The sequence below is a fragment of the Mustela erminea genome, chromosome 18 (assembly GCF_009829155.1).
Source record: "Mustela erminea isolate mMusErm1 chromosome 18, mMusErm1.Pri, whole genome shotgun sequence".
NCBI lineage: Eukaryota > Metazoa > Chordata > Mammalia > Carnivora > Mustelidae > Mustela > Mustela erminea.
This window is the reverse complement of record NC_045631.1, coordinates 44,162,444-44,182,055: the sequence shown is the minus strand read 5'-3', so window position 1 is coordinate 44,182,055 and position 19,612 is coordinate 44,162,444. Positions and strand designations below refer to the sequence as shown.

The 19,612-nt window shown below is 59.3% G+C and overlaps 2 protein-coding genes across 6 annotated transcripts; both read left to right on the top strand.

Annotated features, from left to right (window-relative positions):
* The first annotated feature begins 500 nt into the window (after positions 1-500).
* Positions 501-19,325, top strand: PLCD3 (phospholipase C delta 3). Of its 5 annotated transcripts, none has more exons than XM_032322785.1 (15): positions 507-1,314; positions 10,671-10,832; positions 10,933-11,161; positions 11,430-11,559; positions 12,490-12,718; positions 13,159-13,360; positions 13,517-13,661; positions 14,467-14,619; positions 15,700-15,810; positions 15,975-16,116; positions 16,966-17,082; positions 17,745-17,911; positions 18,141-18,276; positions 18,356-18,505; positions 18,688-19,325. In XM_032322785.1, the coding sequence occupies exons 1-15, from the start codon at positions 1,176-1,178 to the stop codon at positions 18,774-18,776; spliced, it is 2,301 nt and encodes a 766-aa protein (XP_032178676.1). In that variant the 5' UTR covers positions 507-1,175; the 3' UTR covers positions 18,777-19,325. The 5 variants fall into 5 exon arrangements, with proteins under 5 accessions (XP_032178677.1, XP_032178676.1, XP_032178675.1 ...); XM_032322784.1 differs by having other exon boundaries at positions 15,966-16,116; XM_032322783.1 differs by having other exon boundaries at positions 15,700-15,837.
* On the top strand, positions 3,878-6,480 carry LOC116578452. The gene is given in 4 exon segments (XM_032322789.1): positions 3,878-4,415; positions 4,993-5,205; positions 5,208-5,705; positions 5,707-6,480. Coding segments are annotated over 4 exon segments (1,044 nt in total). The 5' UTR covers positions 3,878-4,331; the 3' UTR covers positions 5,956-6,480.
* Positions 19,326-19,612: the final 287 nt, after the last annotated feature.

The window sequence follows — 19,612 nt, the reverse complement described above, 5'->3', positions numbered from 1 at the left end:
AGCAAGTAGGTGGCAAATCTAGGTCCTGAGGAAGTAAGCTTTCTTTTTGAGATGCCATGCTCTTGGCCGCCGCCGAGGGGCGGTGTGCGCCCGGCTCTCCGCACCCAACCTGGGTCAGCTGCGGCAGACAACGCTAACACTGTTGGTCTTCTGCCATCCCACCCTTCGAGCACAAATATTCTGATGGTGTCACATGAGACGGCCACTGGGACTCACACCCGACGTTCACCCACAGGTTGATGTCAAGGACACCTACACAGGGCACGGCGGCCTTCCCCGGGGCAATCGAAAGCCCGCTGCGGCGCCAACCTATCCAAGCCTCTAACCCAGAATCGGAGTTCAGCCGGGGATTCTAGACTTAGTGCTTCCCCATCTTCTCCACTTCGAGACTTCTGAAACCGAGGGGCCAACACCTGGTCTGGCGCGGAGAGGGTTAATCCTATGACGTCATAGCCAGAGCCTTGCTACACCCACCCATCCCTTCTCGCTCCCCCACCCCTCCGGTTTGGGTTGCCCTCCCGCCTGGCTCAGCTCTCGGGGTTCTCTCGGCTTTCCCGGCGGGCCCGAGGACCTTCGGCCCAAGATGAGCTGCGCCGCAGCCTCGCTCCCCTGTCTGGCTTCCTTCTGAGCTCCCGGAGAGGCAGGGAAGGAAAAGGTGGAGAGGGTCCCGAAGTCCTCCCCGAGTCAGGATCCAGAAAACGGAGAGAGTGTCTGTGCCAGACGACAACCCTCGCCCCTCCGCTGGCCCCTCAACCCCCGAATAGGGTCTTGGGTCATCGGTGGGGCCGGGAGCCGAGGATCGCTGGGAGAATGGGGAGGAGGACTCAAAAGCGGGGGACGGACACGGAGATTCGGGGTGACTCTAGCCGGCCCCCTTCCTTTCCCACACCTCGCCGAGGACACACCTCCCGGGCTGGGGTCCCCGCCCAGCTCCCCGCCTCGCACCTCCCCTGGCGCCGTCCTCGGCCCCGCCCCCTCCCTCCGGGTCCCTCCTTCTCCCGACCTCGTCCCTCCCTCTCTCCCTGCTCCCGACACCTCCTCTCCCCGACTCCCTCCGGACGCCGCTAAGTTTCTCCGCTCGGGACCGCGCTCAGAGCCGGGGCCGGGCCGGAGCGGCGTCCCCGCTGCCTTGTCCCCGCGCGCAGAGCCCGGCCCGGCCCCGACCCCACCGAGCCATGCTGTGCGGCCGCTGGAGGAGCTGCCGCCGCCGGCCCGAGGAGCCCTCGGTGCCGGCCCAGGTCGCGACGTCCGTCGCCCTCGCGCCCCCGGACGGCGGCAGCAGGAGGCCCGGGCTGCGGGCGCTTAAGAAGATGGGTCAGTAACCGACGGGGGCGGTTCGGGGCGGGCGGGGACTGCCCGGGGGGGCCGCCTGGGACGGCGAGGGTGTGCGGGCGAGCTGTCGTGGGCTTCCCAGGCAGCGAGGGTCGGAAGGTTGGGGGTCGCACCTGTGGTCATCCGACGTTCCCCCGCCCGGCGAGGCGCGCCGGTGGCCTTTGCTTCCCACCAGGAGGCGCCCGCGGGGCGTGCTGGAGTGGGCGTCGGGGCGCGGGGCGCGGATTGGGGTCCCGGAGGACCCGGTGAAATAGTGGGAGAGACACGCTGGCGGTGTCCCTCACCCAGCTCCCCAGAACCCTGTGCCTTCCAGGGTTCACGGGCGTCCCCGTGCTTCCTGGATTCTTGGCCGCCGTTAGGGGGACAGGGGAGCTGTGGAAGAGGCCAGCCTCTCAAACTGGTCCTCCAGCCCTGCAGCCCCCCCAGGGTTTGCAGCAGCCCCTGCAGCGACCAGGTAGTACTGGTCGAACTGGTGAGAATACTGTCCTTGGAGTGAGAAGGACAGATGTCCCTCCCAGGTTCAGGAGAAGTGACTACAGGGAAGGAATGTTAACTCCCAGAGTCGGGAGGGGGGGCACTGGGTACCTAGGTGCCATCACTCAGTCTTCCTCATTCTCCTGAGAGGCACCTAGTATAATTCCCACTTCACAGATGAGGAAACTGAGGCAGAGAAGTTGAAGAATTTGTCAGTGGCCACACAGCTAGTTAAGGGCGGAGGATGGCATGGGAGGCTGTGGGCAGCCACACTGCAGCAGAGACCATCTCAGAGCCTGGGCAGAGTGTGACTGCCTGGCTGATTAGGTGGCTTGAATGAGAGGTGTGCGAGTGTTTTAGAAAACATCCATGACCGTGAACCTGAAATGGTATGTTGCAACCGCTGTTGGTAAATAATTCATGATGAAGAGGTGGGTGTGGGGGAATAGGCAGGGCTGCCCAGGAGACCAGCGTGAATCTCCAGGCAGAATTCGGGGTGCCGATTGCCGGACTTGCCTTCTCTTTGTCACTGCCCCCCACCTTGTTCTTATTTCTACCTCCTGTCACTCACTCAGATCTGAATGGACTGAGCTCTATGTTCTGAGCTCGGAACCTGGCACTCTCCCCGAGGAGACGTAAGACACATGATCTCTGCCCTACCCTCCAATCATTCATGCACTGGGCAGACATTTACTTAGTGCGTATAGTAGGCTCTGTCCTGGGATTCAGCAACAAATAGGACAGACACAGTTCTGGCCCTTTAGAGAGGGGAGGCATCAGCAGGGAGGTCAGACAATGAGGCAAAGAAACAATTCTAGGAAGGGAGAGAGCAAATCAGGTGCCGGGGAGCCAGCGAGGGCCCTAGCTGGACCCCAGAGCCAGAGGGAGACTGGAGCTAGGTGTGGGGGAGAGGCAGGTGGGGGCCAGATGCTCAAAGCCTCTCCTTATAGAGTTATGGACTTGCCCTGGTGGCAGCAGGAGCCCCAGAGGGTCTCAAGCAGGAGGAGGGAGGCAGGGCTCCTGGAGAGTGGGGGGCACGTCGGACGAAGGCAGGGATGAATCAGGGAGAACCATAAGAAGGAGGTTGAAGAATCCATTGGTCAAGCCATGGGGATGCTCAGACTTGGACCAGCGCAGCCGAGTTGGGTTCTAGAAGAACCACCTAGGAGGCGGGCTGGGCTGGACTCTGCGGCTGGTGGGATCTGAAAGGTGTCTGCTGGGTGACAGTGTCATTCTCTGGGCTAAGGAGCGCTGGTGCCTTGGGGAGGGGAGGGCTGTGGGGAGCTGAGGGGACCACAGAGACATCCGGGGCTGGCGCTGGGCCAGAAAAGCAGGGCTGGCGGATGCTGGGGGAGGGCTGGGGTGCTGCTTCTTCATTCCATACGCTTCTGCTCAGCCCTATCAGCATGTGATGGCACTGTGCCAAGGCCTGGGGCTGCGTAGGTGAATACCACAGCACTTTGCCCTCGGGGGGCGCACAGTTTAATAGCCGGAGACACTCACAGACAGGTCATACCTCCAAACCCAGGACTCAGCCTCCTGGCATGAGTAAAGCCGCACGGGAGCTCAAGGCATCCCATCCTAGGGACACTGTCAGGGCACGTGTGGGTGTCAGAATGTCACCTGGGCCACCCTCCCCTCCCACCGCTACCCTGTCCTGCCTAGTGACTGCCGAGAGAGGAATGTCCAGTTTCTGGGGAATGCCCCTTCCCCAGGCATCACTGATTCCAGGAACAGGGTGGAGACAAAACCCAGGTGTCCTGGGGCCCACTTTGAGGCCACCAAGGCCAGGCCCACCACCCAGGGAGCTCCCACCATGGCAGCCAGCCGCAGCTCCTCCCCAGGTGGCTCTCAGGGCTGTCCCCATCTGGGTCAGGGCCAAACCCCCCAGGCTAGCAGACAACAGACTTTATTTCAGGTCCTGTCAAGAGACAAGGGCAGGGAGCGTCTTGGAGATCAAAGGCTCAGAGGGGCCCACAGGAAAGAAAGGTCTTCTCAGGCCGAATGGGGAGCTGGGACAATGGCGATGGCCATCGCAATGGCGGGGGAGGAGGAACACCACTCCCACACAGACCGGGAGCCATTTGTGGAGCCTGGGGCTCTTCTCCTGTCCCTTCCTCCTCAGCGGGGGTGGCTGCAGGCTTAGCCTGTCCCCAGAAAGCCAGGGAATAGCTGGGGAGAGTTAGAGCACCTGCCAACCCAGGCACAATGCTGAGCTCGTGTCTGGCGGGAGCCTACTTAACGCTTGGCATCCTGGGGAGAAGATGCTGCTGATGTCCTCGTGGGGCAGATCAGCTGGGGCTAGGGGATGACGTCACCAGCCTGGGGCCCACATGGCTAAGAGACAACCGCTAAGGCCTAGGTTTCAATGATGGCTCTTTATTGCCAGAGTTAATGATACGAATTAACACCTTTATAACACTGAGCGAGGGCTTTTCACATATCAGCTCATTTAATGCTCACAATTGTATGAGGTGTGTGGTACCATGAGCCTCATCTTACAAATGAGAAACTGAGATTCTGAGATGCTGAAAGCTGGGAAGCCGCTGAGCGAGGATTCGAACCCAGGTGTCTGGCCCTGGGGTCCAAGCTCCTGTCACAATGAGGGAGTGAGTGATTTGTGTCTGGGCATGGCCCGCCTCTCCTCTCCCCTGCAGAGGCTCTGCCAGCCCCTAGAGGTGTCCTCATAGGTGTTACATAAAACCCAGGACGGCCAGTTAAACGTGAGTTTCAAATCAACAGCAGATCATTTGGAACAAACTTACACGAAAACATCACTTGTTATTTATCTGCAATGTGCATTTTTTTAAAAAGATTTATTTATTTATTTATTTGACAGAGAGAGAGAGAGAGAGATCACAAGTAGGCAGAGAGGCAGGCAGAGGGAGAGGGAGAAGCAGGCTCCCCACTGAGCAGACAGCCAGATGCAAGGCTCGATCCCAGGACCCTGAGATCATGACCTGAGCCAAAGGCAGAGGCTTAACCCACTGAGCCACCCAGGTGCCCCTGAAATGTGCATTTAAATGGGCATCCTGGATGTCACCCACCAGCCCTAGCCGGCCCTATCTCCCCAGAGCCCCAGTCTGTGCCGGCACCCGTCAGGCCCCGCCCCGGCCCCTAATCCTCCCCGGGAGCGTGGAGGCCTGAGTGGGCAGAATCCTGTTCCCTTTCGTCCCCGGCCTGCAGGCCTCCACCAAGTGCCCCAGCGGCCAGAGGGTTCTCACTATGGCCTGCCCAGCACTTCTCCTGCAGGGTGAGTGGGACTGCCGTGCGTGCACTTGGAAGGTGGGAGTCCTGGCAGGTGTCTGGCCTGGTGGGAGGGAGAACTGGGTGGCCGTCCTGCCTAAGCCGGGGCCTGCCAGGCAGGACGAGGGGGCTGTCCCTGTCATGCCTTGTGGCCCCCTCACCTCTCCTCCTCCTTCGGCTCTGGGGAGGCCCCCCCTCCTACAACCTTTGCCTCCAGATCGGCTTCATGCATGTTCTGGCCCTGCCCGGAAGGGTGCTGCCACCTTCGGTCGCTGTGTGTCTGGCCAGCACTGCCTGCCTTTCCTGACTGTGTTGACTTTCCAAAGAATGTTATGGACTCTGGCACTGAGCTTGGCCGGGCCTTCACCCTGGGTGTGGCGGCCGGCCTCAGCGAGGGGGACGTGCTTCCTACCTGCAGGGCTGGGGCTGCCTGCTGGCCAGAGGGAAAGGATGAGAAGGTATTGGGACCCTCACCATCGTGTGTTCCCTCCCAGAACCGTCAGGAAAATCTTCTCTTCCTCTCCTCCCCCACTTGGCATGAAGCTGTCGGTTGCTGTTCCCTGCATGGCTCACATTCCTGCTGGAGCCCCGGTGCCCTTCCTGAGTGTGCCCTAGTGCAAAGCACACACGTGCACACACACCCTAAATGCACACCCCCCCACACACACACCCCCTTGCTCGAGACCTACCACTTTCATGCCCAGCTGCCTATGCATTACCCTCTTGTCTACACTCGCTGTAGCCCCACAACACACACACCCCCACCCTCACCCCCACCGCTGGCCACCACACGGCCCCTGTGTCCTTCCTGGGCTTGGGGGACCTACGCTATTGTCGGCACACGCAGCTTGCCCTCTCATAGTACCAGTGGCCCGTCTCTGCAAACGGGGGAGGGCGGTTTGAGGATCAGAGATGGACGTGGCTTCCCCACGGTCCTTCCAGCTCAGTTGCTGAAATCGCCTCCTCCCCCTTGGCCTTGGCCACCGACATAGAACGGCTCAGGGCTCAAACCACACACACACCAAACCGTCCAGGTCGAAGGTGATAGCTGGGAAACGGGGCTGTCCATTCCTAGCCTCCCCCTGACCCATCTCTGGGGGCTGAGATAAGCGGTTGGCCTAGAGAAGGTGTCCGAGCCCCAGCTGACCGCACTGAACTGGGCTGGAGAAGGGCGCCGTGGGGAACCACGAGCCTAATGAGGACAGATGGGTGGGAATACCTAGGTCCCTCTCCCCTCCCGGGCCACTGCCTCACTTTATCCTAATTTAGCGAGTTCCCGCTGTGGGCCAGGCCCTCCATGGAGGGCACCTGCACATTAGCTCATTCAAGCCACACACGGCCCTTTGGGGGGTTAAGCAGCCCCCAGCTCTCAATGCGTTCTGGGTCCACAGCCTTACAGACCCAGGACCCTGGATGCGTTAGCCACTCTGTGCCTTTTGAACAGCTTTATCGAGATGTTAACTCACATATCAAACAGGTCACCCATTTAAGCATCCAGTGGTTACTGGACTATTACGTTACTAATTTTTGTTTTAAAGATTTTATTTATTTATTTGACAGACAGAGATCACGAGTAGGCAGAGAGGCAGGCAGAGAGAGACAGAGAAGCAGGCTCCCTGCTGAGCAGAGAGCCCGATGCGAGACTCGATCCCAGGACTCTGGCATCATAACCTGAGCCGAAGGCAGAGGCTTTAACCCACTGCGCCACCCAGGCGCCCTACGTTACTAATTTTTAAAGCTGTGGTAAAAAATGCATTAAGTGGCGATTTCAATGGCATTAATTACATGCACAATGTGAGGCATTCACAATGTTGTGCTCGCTCCAAAACTTTTCCATTATCCTAAACAAACAAACAAAAACCCCTCTGTAGCCATTAACCCGTCATTTCCCCCTTCCTCCCTTCCCGTAGGCCCTGGTAACCTCTAATTACACTCCGTCTCTGAAATTTTTTTATTGAGGCGTATGGGCCATATATAATCGGTCCGGATGAATTTGACTATTTTAGACACCGCCTATAAGTGGGATCATACGATAATCTGTCCTTTTACGACTGGTTATTTCACTTAGTGTAATGTCATCCAGGGTCATCCGTGCAGCCTAGATCAGATGTCCCTCCTCTTTACGGCTGACGAATGTCCCCCTGTGTGTCTGCCCCCACCTTTGCTTCTCCGTTCATCTGTTGATGGACATTTGGGTTGTTTCTATCTTTTTTGCCTTTGTTCATCCCCATTATTCTACTGTTATTTAATGATTGTTCCCCTCTGTTTGGTCAAGGTGGCCATGACACTGGCCCTGCCCAGCTCCACGTTCAAGGCAGAGATGTTTAGATTAGAGAACCCACGGGAAGCACTAGGAGCAGGCAGCTGGTACACCTGCTCCAAGCGGGTACGAATGAGGTGGAGGAAGCATCTGTGGGTTTGGGCCCTGGCAGGGCCTATAAATGTTGACTGGGTGCCTGGGCAGAGAGCCAGGTGCCTTCCAGTGCCTCTGCCCAGGGCCTGGGCCCTCCTCCTGACCTCTCTCCCTGACCTCCCTGGGTCCCACCCTTCCTGTCTGGAGCCCTAATCCCTTCCCTACCCCAGGGCTCAGAAGCTGAAGCAATGGGGAAAGAGTATCACCTGCTCTGGGAACTCAGCACCGGGCTCAGCCCGGCATTGAACTCTCATTCTATTTGGCTTTTCCAATGGATGCGTGTTTGGGAGCATCGTGAGCCAGAGACCAGTCCCAGTCCCCGCTGGGCGGGCAGACTAGAGTGTCACCCTTTCCCCCAGCAGGCTCCTGGGGAGCTGGGGATGAGGGCCAGGGGCAAGGGCCCCCCTCAACATAGGAACCTGTCCCAGTGGAGAGCTGATCAGAAGTTCTGGATCCCTGTCTTGATGTCCTGTTTGCAGAATGCTCTGGACAAAGCAGGACCTCGGTGACTCACCTCCATTTCCGGCCTTAGTCATTCGCCAGCCCCCCTTCTCCCCCACCCTCCTCAACTATGGGCTTGGCCTCAGAGGACTGGCTGGGTCAGGGGAGGTAGCCCCAGCTGCAGAGCCTGGTTGTCATGGGAATGAGGGGTTCCTTTCCCATAGCTGGGGAGTTGGGGGGGGGGCTCAGTTGTGGTGGCTCTACAGGGTCCCTGAGTGTCCTGCCACTCAAGCCATTGCTTCTCAGGCTGAGGGAATTCAGAAGTTGCCCAGATGTGGGTGCAGAGGGCTGAGGGTCTAGTGAGTCTCTTGGCCTGCTGTGGGCCACCTTGTAGCTCTTTGTCTGGAATGACAAGGTTTCCGCCTCCCCTTCCTAGCCCGGTCTGAATTCTGAGAGACCCTTTGGAGCCCTCAGAGCCACAGGCTAGCCCCAAGGGGGACCGTGGGCTCCTCTGGATGGCAGGCTTCTCCTCCTGGCCCTGAGACCCTGACTGTCAATCACAGTCACCCTCGGGGTCACAGGGGAATTTTTTTTTTTTTTAAGATTTTATTTATTTATTTGACAGATAGAGATCACAAGGCAGAGAGGCAGGCAGAGAGAGAGAAGAGGAAGCAGATTCCCTGCTGAGCAGAGAGCCCGATGTGGGGCTCGATCCCAGAACCCTGGGATCATGACCTGAGCCGAAGGCAGCGGCTTTAACCCACTGAGCTACCCAGGTGCCCTCACAGGGCAATTTTTAAACATCGATACCCAAGTCCCAGCCCACACCTGCTGGACAAGAATCTCTGGGATGTGGGGTTTGCCACCTTCTCCGGGCAAGTCCGATCACTGCCAGGGTTCAGAAACCATCCTGGCCCACAAGGAAAGGCTAGATAGGGTAGGGCTAGGGGTAGAACGTGCTTAGTTCCCCAGTTGTCGGTGGACATGGCTTGTCCTCCCCTTTCAGAAAACCCTGGCTGTGAATCTGGCTCTGGGATGAGCACCGAGATGTGGATATAAGACTTTGTCCCTGTCCTTGGGTTTATTAAAGTTCCCTGAAATTACAATTTAGGTGGGATGCTTTAGTTAAAGTAAAAAATGCTGTGGGTGATTGGGGAGGGAGAATGCCCATTTGAGGACAAATCAAGGAAGGCTTCCTGGAGGAGATGGTGTCTGAGCCCGTCCTTGAAGGAGTCCTCTGAGAGTCAGAGAAACAAGAAGGATCCTACAAAGGCTCCCAGAGAGAATGAAAGAAGGCTCAGGGATTTAGACTTTAGTTGCATGGGTCAGAGTTCCCAACACACAGGGGCCTGGGAGCCACAAAGCCTAATGCCACTGTCCTGTTTCATTTGGCTCACACAGTGGTAATTTAGGGGGTTTTGTTTCACTTTGATTTAGTTGCCAACATTGAAAAATCCAGAGGCTTCACATACAAACCCAACTTCCTGTTCTCTGGAAACTCTGGGCCCTCATCTGCCGCCCCCCTCCTTCCAAAGGGCATGGACCCTCCAGTTTGCCGCGTTCGCACTCTTTCTGTTGTCCCCTGGCTCGTAAACCTTCGGTATCGACCTGTAACGCAGGAGAGCAGGCTGTAGTAACACCAGGACGGGTGGCATCTTAGCTGAAGTTCAGATTTTGCAGCTCAAGGTCGGGGGCTGTTGTGGTCTTCACTGCGTGCGTAGAGAACACAGGGCCCTGAGCGGTCACGGTTCCTGCCACCAAGGCTGTGTAACTCAGAAGTGACAGAGTTGGGATTTGCCTCCCTGGGCCCCTGAATTTAAATTCTGCAACACGCCCCCAACCGTGTGAGCAAGCAGGGATGGAGGAGCAGAGGGGTTCAATGCAGTGGCCACGGGGACAGGTGCTGGGGCCTGACCTCCGGGGTTTGAAGCCTGCGTCCACCCCTTTGTGGCCATGGAATTCTGGCAAGTTCCTTAAGCTTCTCTGTCCTTGTTTTCTCGTGTGTTCGTGATTGGGGGCTCGTGTGTGGTAGATGTTTTGCAAGCATTTCTTCCTGCTAAGGAAAGGGAGAACCCATGTGGGGTGAGGTGGGATTGTGACGGTGGCTGGGCCCCAGGGAGTGCCGAGTGTCACAGCAGACCATGCTTTCAGCTGGACACAAAGAGGACACCTGGATATCAGCCCCAGGCTGGCCTTGGCAGGGCTGGTCCTGGAGTCGTTGGCCTGTGACCCTGGAGCCAGGGTGGCCTCTGCTATCCTCCCTTGCCTTGGGGAGTGCGGAGGTGAGGAGCTTGGATTGCAGCAAGAGAGATTTAGGTTAGATAGTGAGACTGCCTTCTTGAGGTCAGGGTTTCACATCAAAGGAAAAGGCTGTGGGTGGCAGATTCTGGTCTTGAAGTCTAAAGACCGGGATGGAATGGAGTGGCACAGGGTGACCTTGAGGGAGGCGGAAGGGCCAGGTGCTGCCTGAGGGACTGCTCTGCTCTAAGGGCCTCTGGAGGCAGCCGCTTAACCAAGACAGAAGGTACTGGTGTCTTCCCCACCACCCCAGGGCTTGGGTGGGACACACCAGGTGATACCTTGGGGCGGAGGAGCTGAAAGGCCAAATCCAGTCCTGGGGACACGTTAAGCTAAGCAGAGGAAGAGTGGCCGGTGAGGGCTTGCAGGGCAAGGCCGCTGGCGGCTGCCGGCTGGGAAGAGGGTGGAGGGAGCCAGGGGCCAGGGAGGGCCCGACATCGTGGTCAGGCCTCCCGCCCCCCCGCAGGCCTGACGGAGGACGAGGACGTGCGCGCCATGCTGCAGGGCTCCCGGCTCTGCAAGATCCGCTCGCGGACGTGGCACAAGGAGCGGCTGTACCGGCTGCAGGAGGACGGCCTGAGCGTGTGGTTCCAGCGGCGCATCCCGCGCGCGCCGTCGCAGCACATCTGTGAGCTGGGTCGCGCGGGCTCAGGGCGGGCTGCCGGGACAGCGGTCGGGGGACAGCGGCCCTGACCCTGCCGTGCGTGCCCTGTACCCTCCCCCCTCAGTCTTCGTGCAGCACATCGAGGCGGTCCGTGAGGGCCACCAGTCTGAGGGCCTGCGTCGCTTCGGGGGCGCCTTCCCGCCGGCGCGCTGCCTCACCATCGCCTTCAAGGGCCGCCGCAAGAACTTGGACTTGGCGGCGGCCACGGCGGAAGAGGCTCAGCGCTGGGTGCGTGGCCTGGCCAAGCTGCGCGCGCGCCTCGACGCCATGAGCCAGCGCGAACGTCTCGACCAATATCCTGCCCAGCTGCCGGGGTCCGGGGAGCTGAGGGGGCCGGGTGCTTGGGGACCCCAGGGCGAGCCCCAGCCCCTGGTCTTCAGAATATAGGGTGGCGCCGTGGCCTCCCGTCTCTGGGGAGCCCAGCCCCGGCCCGTGGAGGCCGCGGGCAGAGGGGAAGTACAGCCCCTGGACCCGGGAGCCCCACCCCGGGGTCCCGGCAGGCACCTGGTGGGGCAGGCGGTGGTGCCCAGGCTTTTGCGGGTATTTCCTGAGCGCCCACACCTGGATCCACGCCTATCTGCACCGTGCAGACTCCGACCAGGACAGTAAGATGAGCTTCAAGGAGATCAAGAGCCTGCTCAGAATGGTGAACGTGGACATGAATGACATGTATGCCTACCGCCTCTTCAAGGTGGGGTCCTGCCCCCACGCTGACCTCTGAGGCACCCACCTCACTAACCCCCGGGCCCTTGCCCTGCAGAAAGGCCATATCTGGGCCTACTTAGCCTTTTGCACTCCTCTGAGGGCGCTGGGCCAGGATGGGCACGGCGGCCCAGAACTTCTTCCTCAGGCAGAGAGCCCAGGGGTGGGAGGGACCCTCCGCTCCCCCAGAGAGAGCAGCAAAGCTGTGCTTTTCATTTTTCCACGTCTGCAGGCACCCTTTGCACTCATGGCCATGCACGGCTTGCACACGGGTGTGCAGGCAGGAGTCAGCTCACGGACTCACGTGCCCACCCTCCTCCACTGTGACATATGGGGCACCTCTCCACGTGGCCGGATACACCCCACATGTGGGAGCACTGACAGGGGTACATGGGGGTGCTCTGGGCATCAGAGGCCGGATCGGAGCTCATGACAGACGCCTGTGTGGGTGGTGACTGTCTGAGCCACCTGAGACACAGAAAGACACAGGAGCCATGGCACCTGTCCACCTGAACCCACAGCAACACGGGGACTCCTCCCTGTGAAGTCATTTATCTGTGGCTCACTGACCATGGGCGTGGGTCTGGGGACGGAAGGATGGCCCTGCACACACAAACACATGGGAGGAGGAATTATGGTCGGTCCTGCCCCTGGGTCACTGCTTTTCCTCCCACATCTTGATTTTGGGGGGTAGGTCATGGTGCAGAGGGACAGGCACTGAAGCCAAGAGACCCTTCTTAGAATCCCAGCCCAGCAGCGGAGCAGCTATGTGAGCTGGTGCGCTAGCTCCCAGTTTCTCTACCTATGGACTAGGGGGTCCCCGCCTGCCCAGCGTGGTTGACGACGGGTGTGTCGGTCGGTGCGGGCCCGCTTTCCTCAGGTGTCCTCCTCCTCTGAGCCGCTCCGCACTGCCTTCCAGGAGTGCGACCACTCCAACAACGAACGGCTGGAGGGGGCTGAGATTGAGGAGTTTCTGCGGCGGTTGCTGAAACGCCCTGAGCTGGAGGAGATCTTCCATCGGTACTCAGGCGAGGACCGCGTGCTGAGCGCCCCGGAGCTGCTGGAGTTCCTGGAGGACCAGAGGGAGGACGGCGCCACGCTGGCCCACGCCCAGAAGCTCATCCACACCTATGAGCTCAACGAGACAGGTGGGGGCCTGACAGACGGGGTCGGGGTCAGCACGGTCCTGTCTTGGCATCTGTCAGGTCTGGGGGCTTCCAGCTACAATTACTAGCTGTGGGTACCATCTTGGGCGGGTCACCTTTGGCTCCTGGAGACACAGCTACCACACCAGTGACATGGCATAGCAGCGTACCTGCCTCACGGGGTTTGGCTGAAGATTCAATGGCATGACTTGTGGGGGCTCCTGGCCGTCTCGGTTGATAGAGCGTGTGACCCTTGATCTTGGGGTTGTGAGTTCGAACCCCATGTTGGGTATAGAGATTACTTTAAACAAATAAATGGCGTAACTCATGCAGGGTCAGTAGGTGGGTACTCGTTATTAAGCCGAGTGAGCTTTGGGGCCCTGTGGGGCCAGACACGGGAGTCCTCCCGGTGACCTGACGCTCTCTTCAACCCATCTTCGCAGCCAAGCAGCACGAGCTGATGACACTGGATGGCTTCATGATGTACCTGTTGTCACCTGAAGGGGCTGCCCTGGACCCGGCCCACACATGCGTGTTCCAGGACATGGGCCAGCCCCTCTCCCACTACTTCATCTCCTCCTCACACAATACATACCTGACAGACTCTCAGATCGGGGGGCTCAGCAGCACGGAGGCCTATGTTAGGTACTGTAACAGGGGATGGTTGGGGTGAACGCATCTGGAAGCCCAGCTTGGGGCGCTATGGGGCTCAAACCTGGCTCAGCCCGTCCATTGGTCCGTTGCTCTGCTCTGTGGCTTCCACATGACACCTCACCCGCTGTTCTGTCTGCCTGTCCACAGGGCCTTTGCACAGGGCTGCCGCTGTGTGGAGCTGGACTGCTGGGAGGGGCCAGGAGGGGAGCCCATCATCTATCACGGCCACACTCTCACCTCCAAGATCCTCTTCCGAGATGTGGTCCAGACTGTGCGTGACCACGCCTTCACTGTGAGCTCCCAGGACCCCCATGCCCAGCCCCAGAGCCTCCCGCAGTGACCCCAGCATCCTCTGTCCTTCCAGAAGAACCCCCCCCCCGCCCCCTGCCCAGAGAATCACTCACTCACCCAGTGCCACTGGGACAGCTGGCCAGTGGGGTAGAAGAAAGCTGAGTGAGAGGCTCCCTTCCTCCACCCCCATGTTTAGTAAATGCAGCAAAATCACAGAATGTCTGGAAGAAAACCTTGCGGGTAGGGAAGGACGTTTGAATCATGACTCCCAAAGAGAAGGGCACGAAAGAGAAGTTCAGCCCTGGAGTCTGCATAGTTGCAACTCCTGGCAAGCTATGCACGAATCTTACCCTCAGTCGGAAGAGTGTGCGACTGTTGATCTCAGGGTCAGGAGTTCGAGCCCAGCGTTGGGTGCAGAGATTACTTAATAAATAAATAAATAAATAAATAAATAAATAAATAAATAAACGCACTTAAAAATTACGGGCTATGGGGGGTGGGGAGTGTGTAGCATAAACAATATGGCCAATGTCATTGACACATAAAGGGCATTTAAACAACAAAACCATCCCTGCCGCTGCCCTCAGCTTCCCAGACATTCTCCCCTTCCCCAGAGACCCCAGATCTGGCCCCTGTCCCCCCAGGGACACACTGGTCCCCAAGTCTGCCCCACGTCCCACCTACTCAGCCCCCGGGAGTGCCTTTGCCTGTCTGTCCTGAAGGGGGTTGGGGCCAGGTGTAGTAGGGGTGCTGGGAGCGGGAGGGGGAAGTGGCTCTGAGTTGCTGCCTGTCTCCCCACCCCCCAGCTGTCCCCGTACCCTGTCATCCTATCCCTCGAGAACCACTGTGGACTGGAGCAGCAGGCCGTCATGGCTCACCACCTGCGCACCATCCTGGGAGACGCGCTGGTGACACAGGGGCTGGACATGCAGAACCCTGAAGAGTTGCCATCCCCAGAGGTAATGAATGTCCCTGACTCTGAGCCTGGGTGGGGGAAGAGGGGGCGCCAGTCCGTCATCCGCCCCTGCCGGGCCACCTCCGTGGGCCACCTCCATGGGCCACCTCCGCGGGTTGGGACCCCATACCTCTCTCTGCCCAGCCCGCCCCACTCAGGGCTCTCCATGCCCTCCCCCTCACTCCCCCACCCCACTCTGCCACCCTGCCTACAGGGTCCCCGCAATCTCCGCCATTCCCACCTCCAAGGCCTTCGTTGATGCGTCTTCTCCAGAAACTCTCTTCCCAGCTGTCTGCCCTTGCCAAGCGCCGCTGGCTTAGAATTCTAGCTCAGGGTGGACCACCCCCTCCTGTGGTCTGAGGAACCTCCTTAGCTCTCCGGCCTGGGTGGTTCTCCCTCCCCAACCCAGAACGTTTTATCTGCCTCCTCAGAACATTTGTGTTTTTCTGTCTCCTTGAGAAAACTCTCCTCCTACTCTCAATCCAAATATGCCCAGAACATTGACTCATCTGTGTGTGTGTGTGTGTGTGTGTGCGCACGCGCGTGTGTGTCTGATTTTATTTTTTTTTTATTAGCACGAAACAAACATGGTTAAAAAAAAAATCAAGTTGTACAAAATTGTATACAACGGAAAATGGGTTTTTGTTTGCCCTTGTCCTACTTCATGGGAAGTAACCATCTTTAAGTCTCTTGTGCGTCTTTCCAGAATTTTCCTGTGTGTATAGACTTACGTGCCGAACTATCTTCTCTTTCAAATGTTACACAACGAAGCTTATGTGATTACATGTTCTAGAGTCACTTTTTTCCTGGGAGATCTTTTTGGAAGAGGGCTCCTTCTCTTCCGGCTCCGCGCTGCGTCATTCATTGGAAAGGCTGCTGTGTCATATTCTTTTTGGAGGGACCTCCCCAGCCAGTCCCCTGTTGATGGCTCTAAACATTGTTTCCCATGGTTTTTCCTGTTAGAAGCATCCCTCCTCTTTGTGTGGCCTTTCCTGTGCCCCCCTGTCAGCCCCCCCTCACATAGAGGTGTTTGTGTGACTGATGGGGCAAGAGGAAATAATCCTTCCATATGGGGTCCCTACAGCAGCTGAAGGGCCGGGTCCTGGTGAAGGGGAAGAAGCTGCCAGCTGCTCGGAGCGAGGATGGTCGAATTCTATCCGACCAGGAGGAGGAAGAGGAAGAGGAAGAAGAGGAGGTGGAGGCTGCAGAACAGAGGCGGCGGGTGAGGGGGGACCGGTGAGGGGGACCAAGATGGCTGGGGCAGGGAGGAGCTGCCTGGGGAGGGGAAGGGAGCTAGGAAGACAGAGGGGCTGGAGCCGGTGGGCGCCGCCTCTGAGGCTTATCTCCCAGGCCAAGCAGATCTCCCCAGAGCTGTCGGCCCTGGTCGTGTACTGCTGTGCCACCCGCCTGCGGACCCTGCGCCCCAACCCGGTGCCACCCCAGCCCTGCCAGGTCAGCTCCCTCAGCGAGCGCAAGGCCAAGAAGCTCATCCGAGAGGCAGGTAGGAGCCGGACATCGGGCATCTGGGGACCAGAGGCGCCGTGGAGGTCTGCAGGCTCCTGGTGGGGGCATCCTGGAGTTGGTCAGGAAAGGAGACTAAGAGGACTTCAGGGCCAGTGAAGGGGTCAGGAGGTCCCCGGTTTGGGGCTCAGGGAATGAGCGCCTGGGCCGTCCTGGAGGGAGGAAAGAGAGTCCAGGGAGGAGGGAGCTGCTGTCCGTCTTTGCTGGACTCGAGCCTAGTGGCAGGGCCAGACATAGTCGGGAGTGGTGGTGCAGGGTGATCGGTGGGCCGTGGTGGGGGCTGAGGGAGCCCCGCAGAGGGCGTGAGATCAGGGAAGGACTGGAGCAGGGGATACCTGTGAAGACCCCAGACCAAAAGTGAGGGTGGAAGCAGCCAGGTGAAGAAGGGGGAGGGGTTTCGAGGCTGGAGGAGCAGGTCCGGGCGAAGCCCTGGAGGCATGACTTGCAGGAAGGATTCTGGGGACCCGCAGCGCTGCTGGAGGAGTGCATGGGGGGGGGCAGGACGAGAGCCGGGTGTCAGCCTGGGGCCCCCGTTCCAGGCACTGAGAGGGGGGAAGGATGCGGGGATTTGGGGCTGGGATGCAGTGTCAGGATATGGAAGGGGGTCCTTGGCCCTCTCTGGGCTTCAGTAGCCTCCTCCGGGAGGTCCTCTCAGCCCTGCGGCAGGGGGGTCTGGGGGCAGGGGAGTTTAGCGTCAGTTCCCAGCTTGTCCCTAGAGTTGGGGCAGAGGAAGTTCCAGTCCCTGGCATTAGTTGAGGGACACCCAGTCGTCCCTCATTATCCCTCATCACCCAGGACTCATCGTTGTCTTGCCCCAACTCTCCCCCAGGGAACAGCTTCGTCAGGCACAATGCCCACCAACTGACCCGTGTCTACCCACTGGGGCTGCGGATGAACTCAGCCAACTACAGCCCCCAGGAGATGTGGAACTCAGGCTGTCAGCTGGGTGAGCGGGGACAGCAGCAGGACCAGGGACGGGCAGGGGGGTGGCCTCCAGGAAGGGCAGGGGGGTGGCCTCCAGGATGGGCAGGGGGGTGGCCTCCAGGAAACTGTGAGAGGCCTGGGCAGGGGTCGGGCCACACAGCTTTCCAGAAGGTGGAAAACTGGGTTCTCTTGGTAATAACAATGATTAAAATAATTGTCAGGAAAATAAGTGGGAAAACAAATCTGAGTCATTTCTTCCGGACACTGTGAAAGTCTCACATTTTTTTTTTTTTTTTTTTAATATGGAAGTTCAAAACATCTACTCCCATGTAACCCCTCACACACACACGCTCCCCTGAGTCACCACTGACAGGAGTGGGCTCTGGAGGGATGCTAAGCCCCAGCAAAGGAGCAAAGGAGGGGAATATGGTCTCCTTGAGCACAGATATGGAAACCACAGGCTTCCTTGGGTGCGACTCTGGCCCGGGCCTATGCCCAGCATCCCCCTCTGGCCTGGGGGATACCAGCGATCAGGTGCAGGTGACAAGGTCTGCGTCCCTTGGCTGCCACGATGCCATGATGCCCCCCACAAAACGCTGGTAGGGGTGGGCAGTGAGACCCTGAATCAGAGTGGTGAAAGGAGGGTCCCTAAGAGCCCCTGCCCTGACACCGCTATGTCCACAGTGGCCTTGAACTTCCAGACGCCAGGCTATGAGATGGACCTCAATGCCGGGCGCTTCCTCATCAACGGGCAGTGCGGCTACGTCCTGAAACCCGCCTGCCTGCGGCAGCCAGACACAACCTTTGACCCTGAGTGCCCTGGGCCCCCCAGGACCACTCTCACTATCCAGGTCAGCAGCCTGCACTGGGCCCAACCCCAGGGTCACGGCCAGTTCTGGAGGGGTCCTAGTCTGCCGGGTGCCAGCCTGTACTACCAGAGAGTGGAGGCCTGGGGATGGCTTGGGGTGAGGGCAGGCTGAGTCTCAGCCCCGTGCAGGGGGGTCCGGGCGAGTGCTGAGGGCAAGGGGCTCCCTGCCCCAACCAAGGGGCCAGACCGAAGCTCCCCTTCATCCCTGGCAGGTGCTGACAGCGCAGCAGCTGCCCAAGCTGAACACGGAGAAGCCGAACTCCATCGTGGACCCCCTGGTGCGTGTTGAGGTCCACGGTGTGCCCGCAGACTGTGCTCGAAAGGAGACCAACTACGTGCTCAACAACGGTGGGTGGGCGTGCCGGGGGCAGTGGGGGTGGGTGGGGGAGGGGGCAGCTGGCTCCTGACTGCCACGCCTGCGCCCTAGGCTTCAACCCCCGCTGGGGGCAGACCCTGCAGTTCCAGTTGCGGGCTCCGGAGCTGGCACTGGTCCGCTTCGTGGTGGAAGATTACGACGCCACCTCCCCTAATGACTTTGTGGGCCAGTTTACGCTGCCTCTCGACAGCCTGAAGCAAGGTTGGCGGGGGATGGAGCGGGAGGGGGGGGTCTGGGCCTCTGAGATCCTGTTCGCCTGGGCTCGGATGTCCTCTGAGAGTGTGCCCTGAGCCCAGGGGTGGGATGCGGTTTGCGCCCCCGCGGTCCTGGCCCTGCTGGGTGGGGGGTGCAGAGAACCTGACACGTGGCTACGCTCTCCACAGGGTACCGCCACATCCACCTGCTTTCCAAGGATGGGGCCTCACTGTCGCCAGCCACGCTCTTCGTCCACATCCGCGTCCAGCGCTTCTGAGGGTGGGAATGACCTATGCTGGGCCTCCGCGGGCGCCAGGCTGCGTCCCTTGGCAGAGGCTCTCTCCCCCTGTGGAGCAGAGGGGTAGAGGGAGACCCAGCCCCTCCAGCCTGCTCACTTTGCCCACTCCACTCTGGTCTCAGCGGGGTGCTGGGGACTGCTTTGGTCCCCCAGAGAAAAGGCCGTGACCCTGGAGCCTTGAGACGGCCCCAGTTCCTCCGATTCTTGGCCCACTCCCTCCCTCATCGTGGCTCATGAAGAGCCAGACCTGTTGCTGCCAGATTTGGGGTGGACACCGGAGCCTTCAGCTCTTCTCTAACCCCCAGGGGGCCTGGTCCAGCCCTCTTCTTGCCCCCATCCCACCCCAGGCATTAGCCATCCCCCGAGCTCCTCCCCTCACCAGGCTTTCCTGGGTTCCTCCCTCGAGCTCTTGAACTTGAGCTCCCTTTTCTAGGAAGCCTGGAAGCAGGTTTTAACTTGTGTCATAGAAGGGTGCTGGAGAGGACAGTAGAACAAGACTATTGATTAAAAAATAATAATAATAAAGAAGCCAGTTTATTTTACTACTGCGGTACGCGGAGCACCTCGGGGCTCAGACCCACAGGCCCCCGAGGAGGGATGAGGGCAGAGTCCCGTGGGCCCCCTCCCCCAGCAGGGCTTGAATTTGTCTAAGCCAGCCAGGGAGCTGGTGGGGTGGGAGGGGCGGAGAAGAGCCCTAGCTCAAAATAACCTGACCCCTCCTCTTGGCTTAGTGCTGCTTCCAGCATCACGAGACTGTGGGGACACCAACTCACAAGCTCCCCCTGCCCGGTCACCATGAAGGGCTTGAATGGAAA

Excerpts from the sequence above, each read along its gene's own strand:
- PLCD3 (XM_032322782.1), top strand. The coding sequence starts at position 1,176 with ATGCTGTGCGGCCGCTGGAGGAGCTGCCGCCGCCGGCCCGAGGAGCCC. Across the intron at positions 11,560-12,489 it reads ATGCCTACCGCCTCTTCAAG|GAGTGCGACCACTCCAACAA; the intron begins GTGGGGTCCTGC and ends ACTGCCTTCCAG. Across the intron at positions 14,620-15,699 it reads AAGAGTTGCCATCCCCAGAG|CAGCTGAAGGGCCGGGTCCT; the intron begins GTAATGAATGTC and ends GGGTCCCTACAG.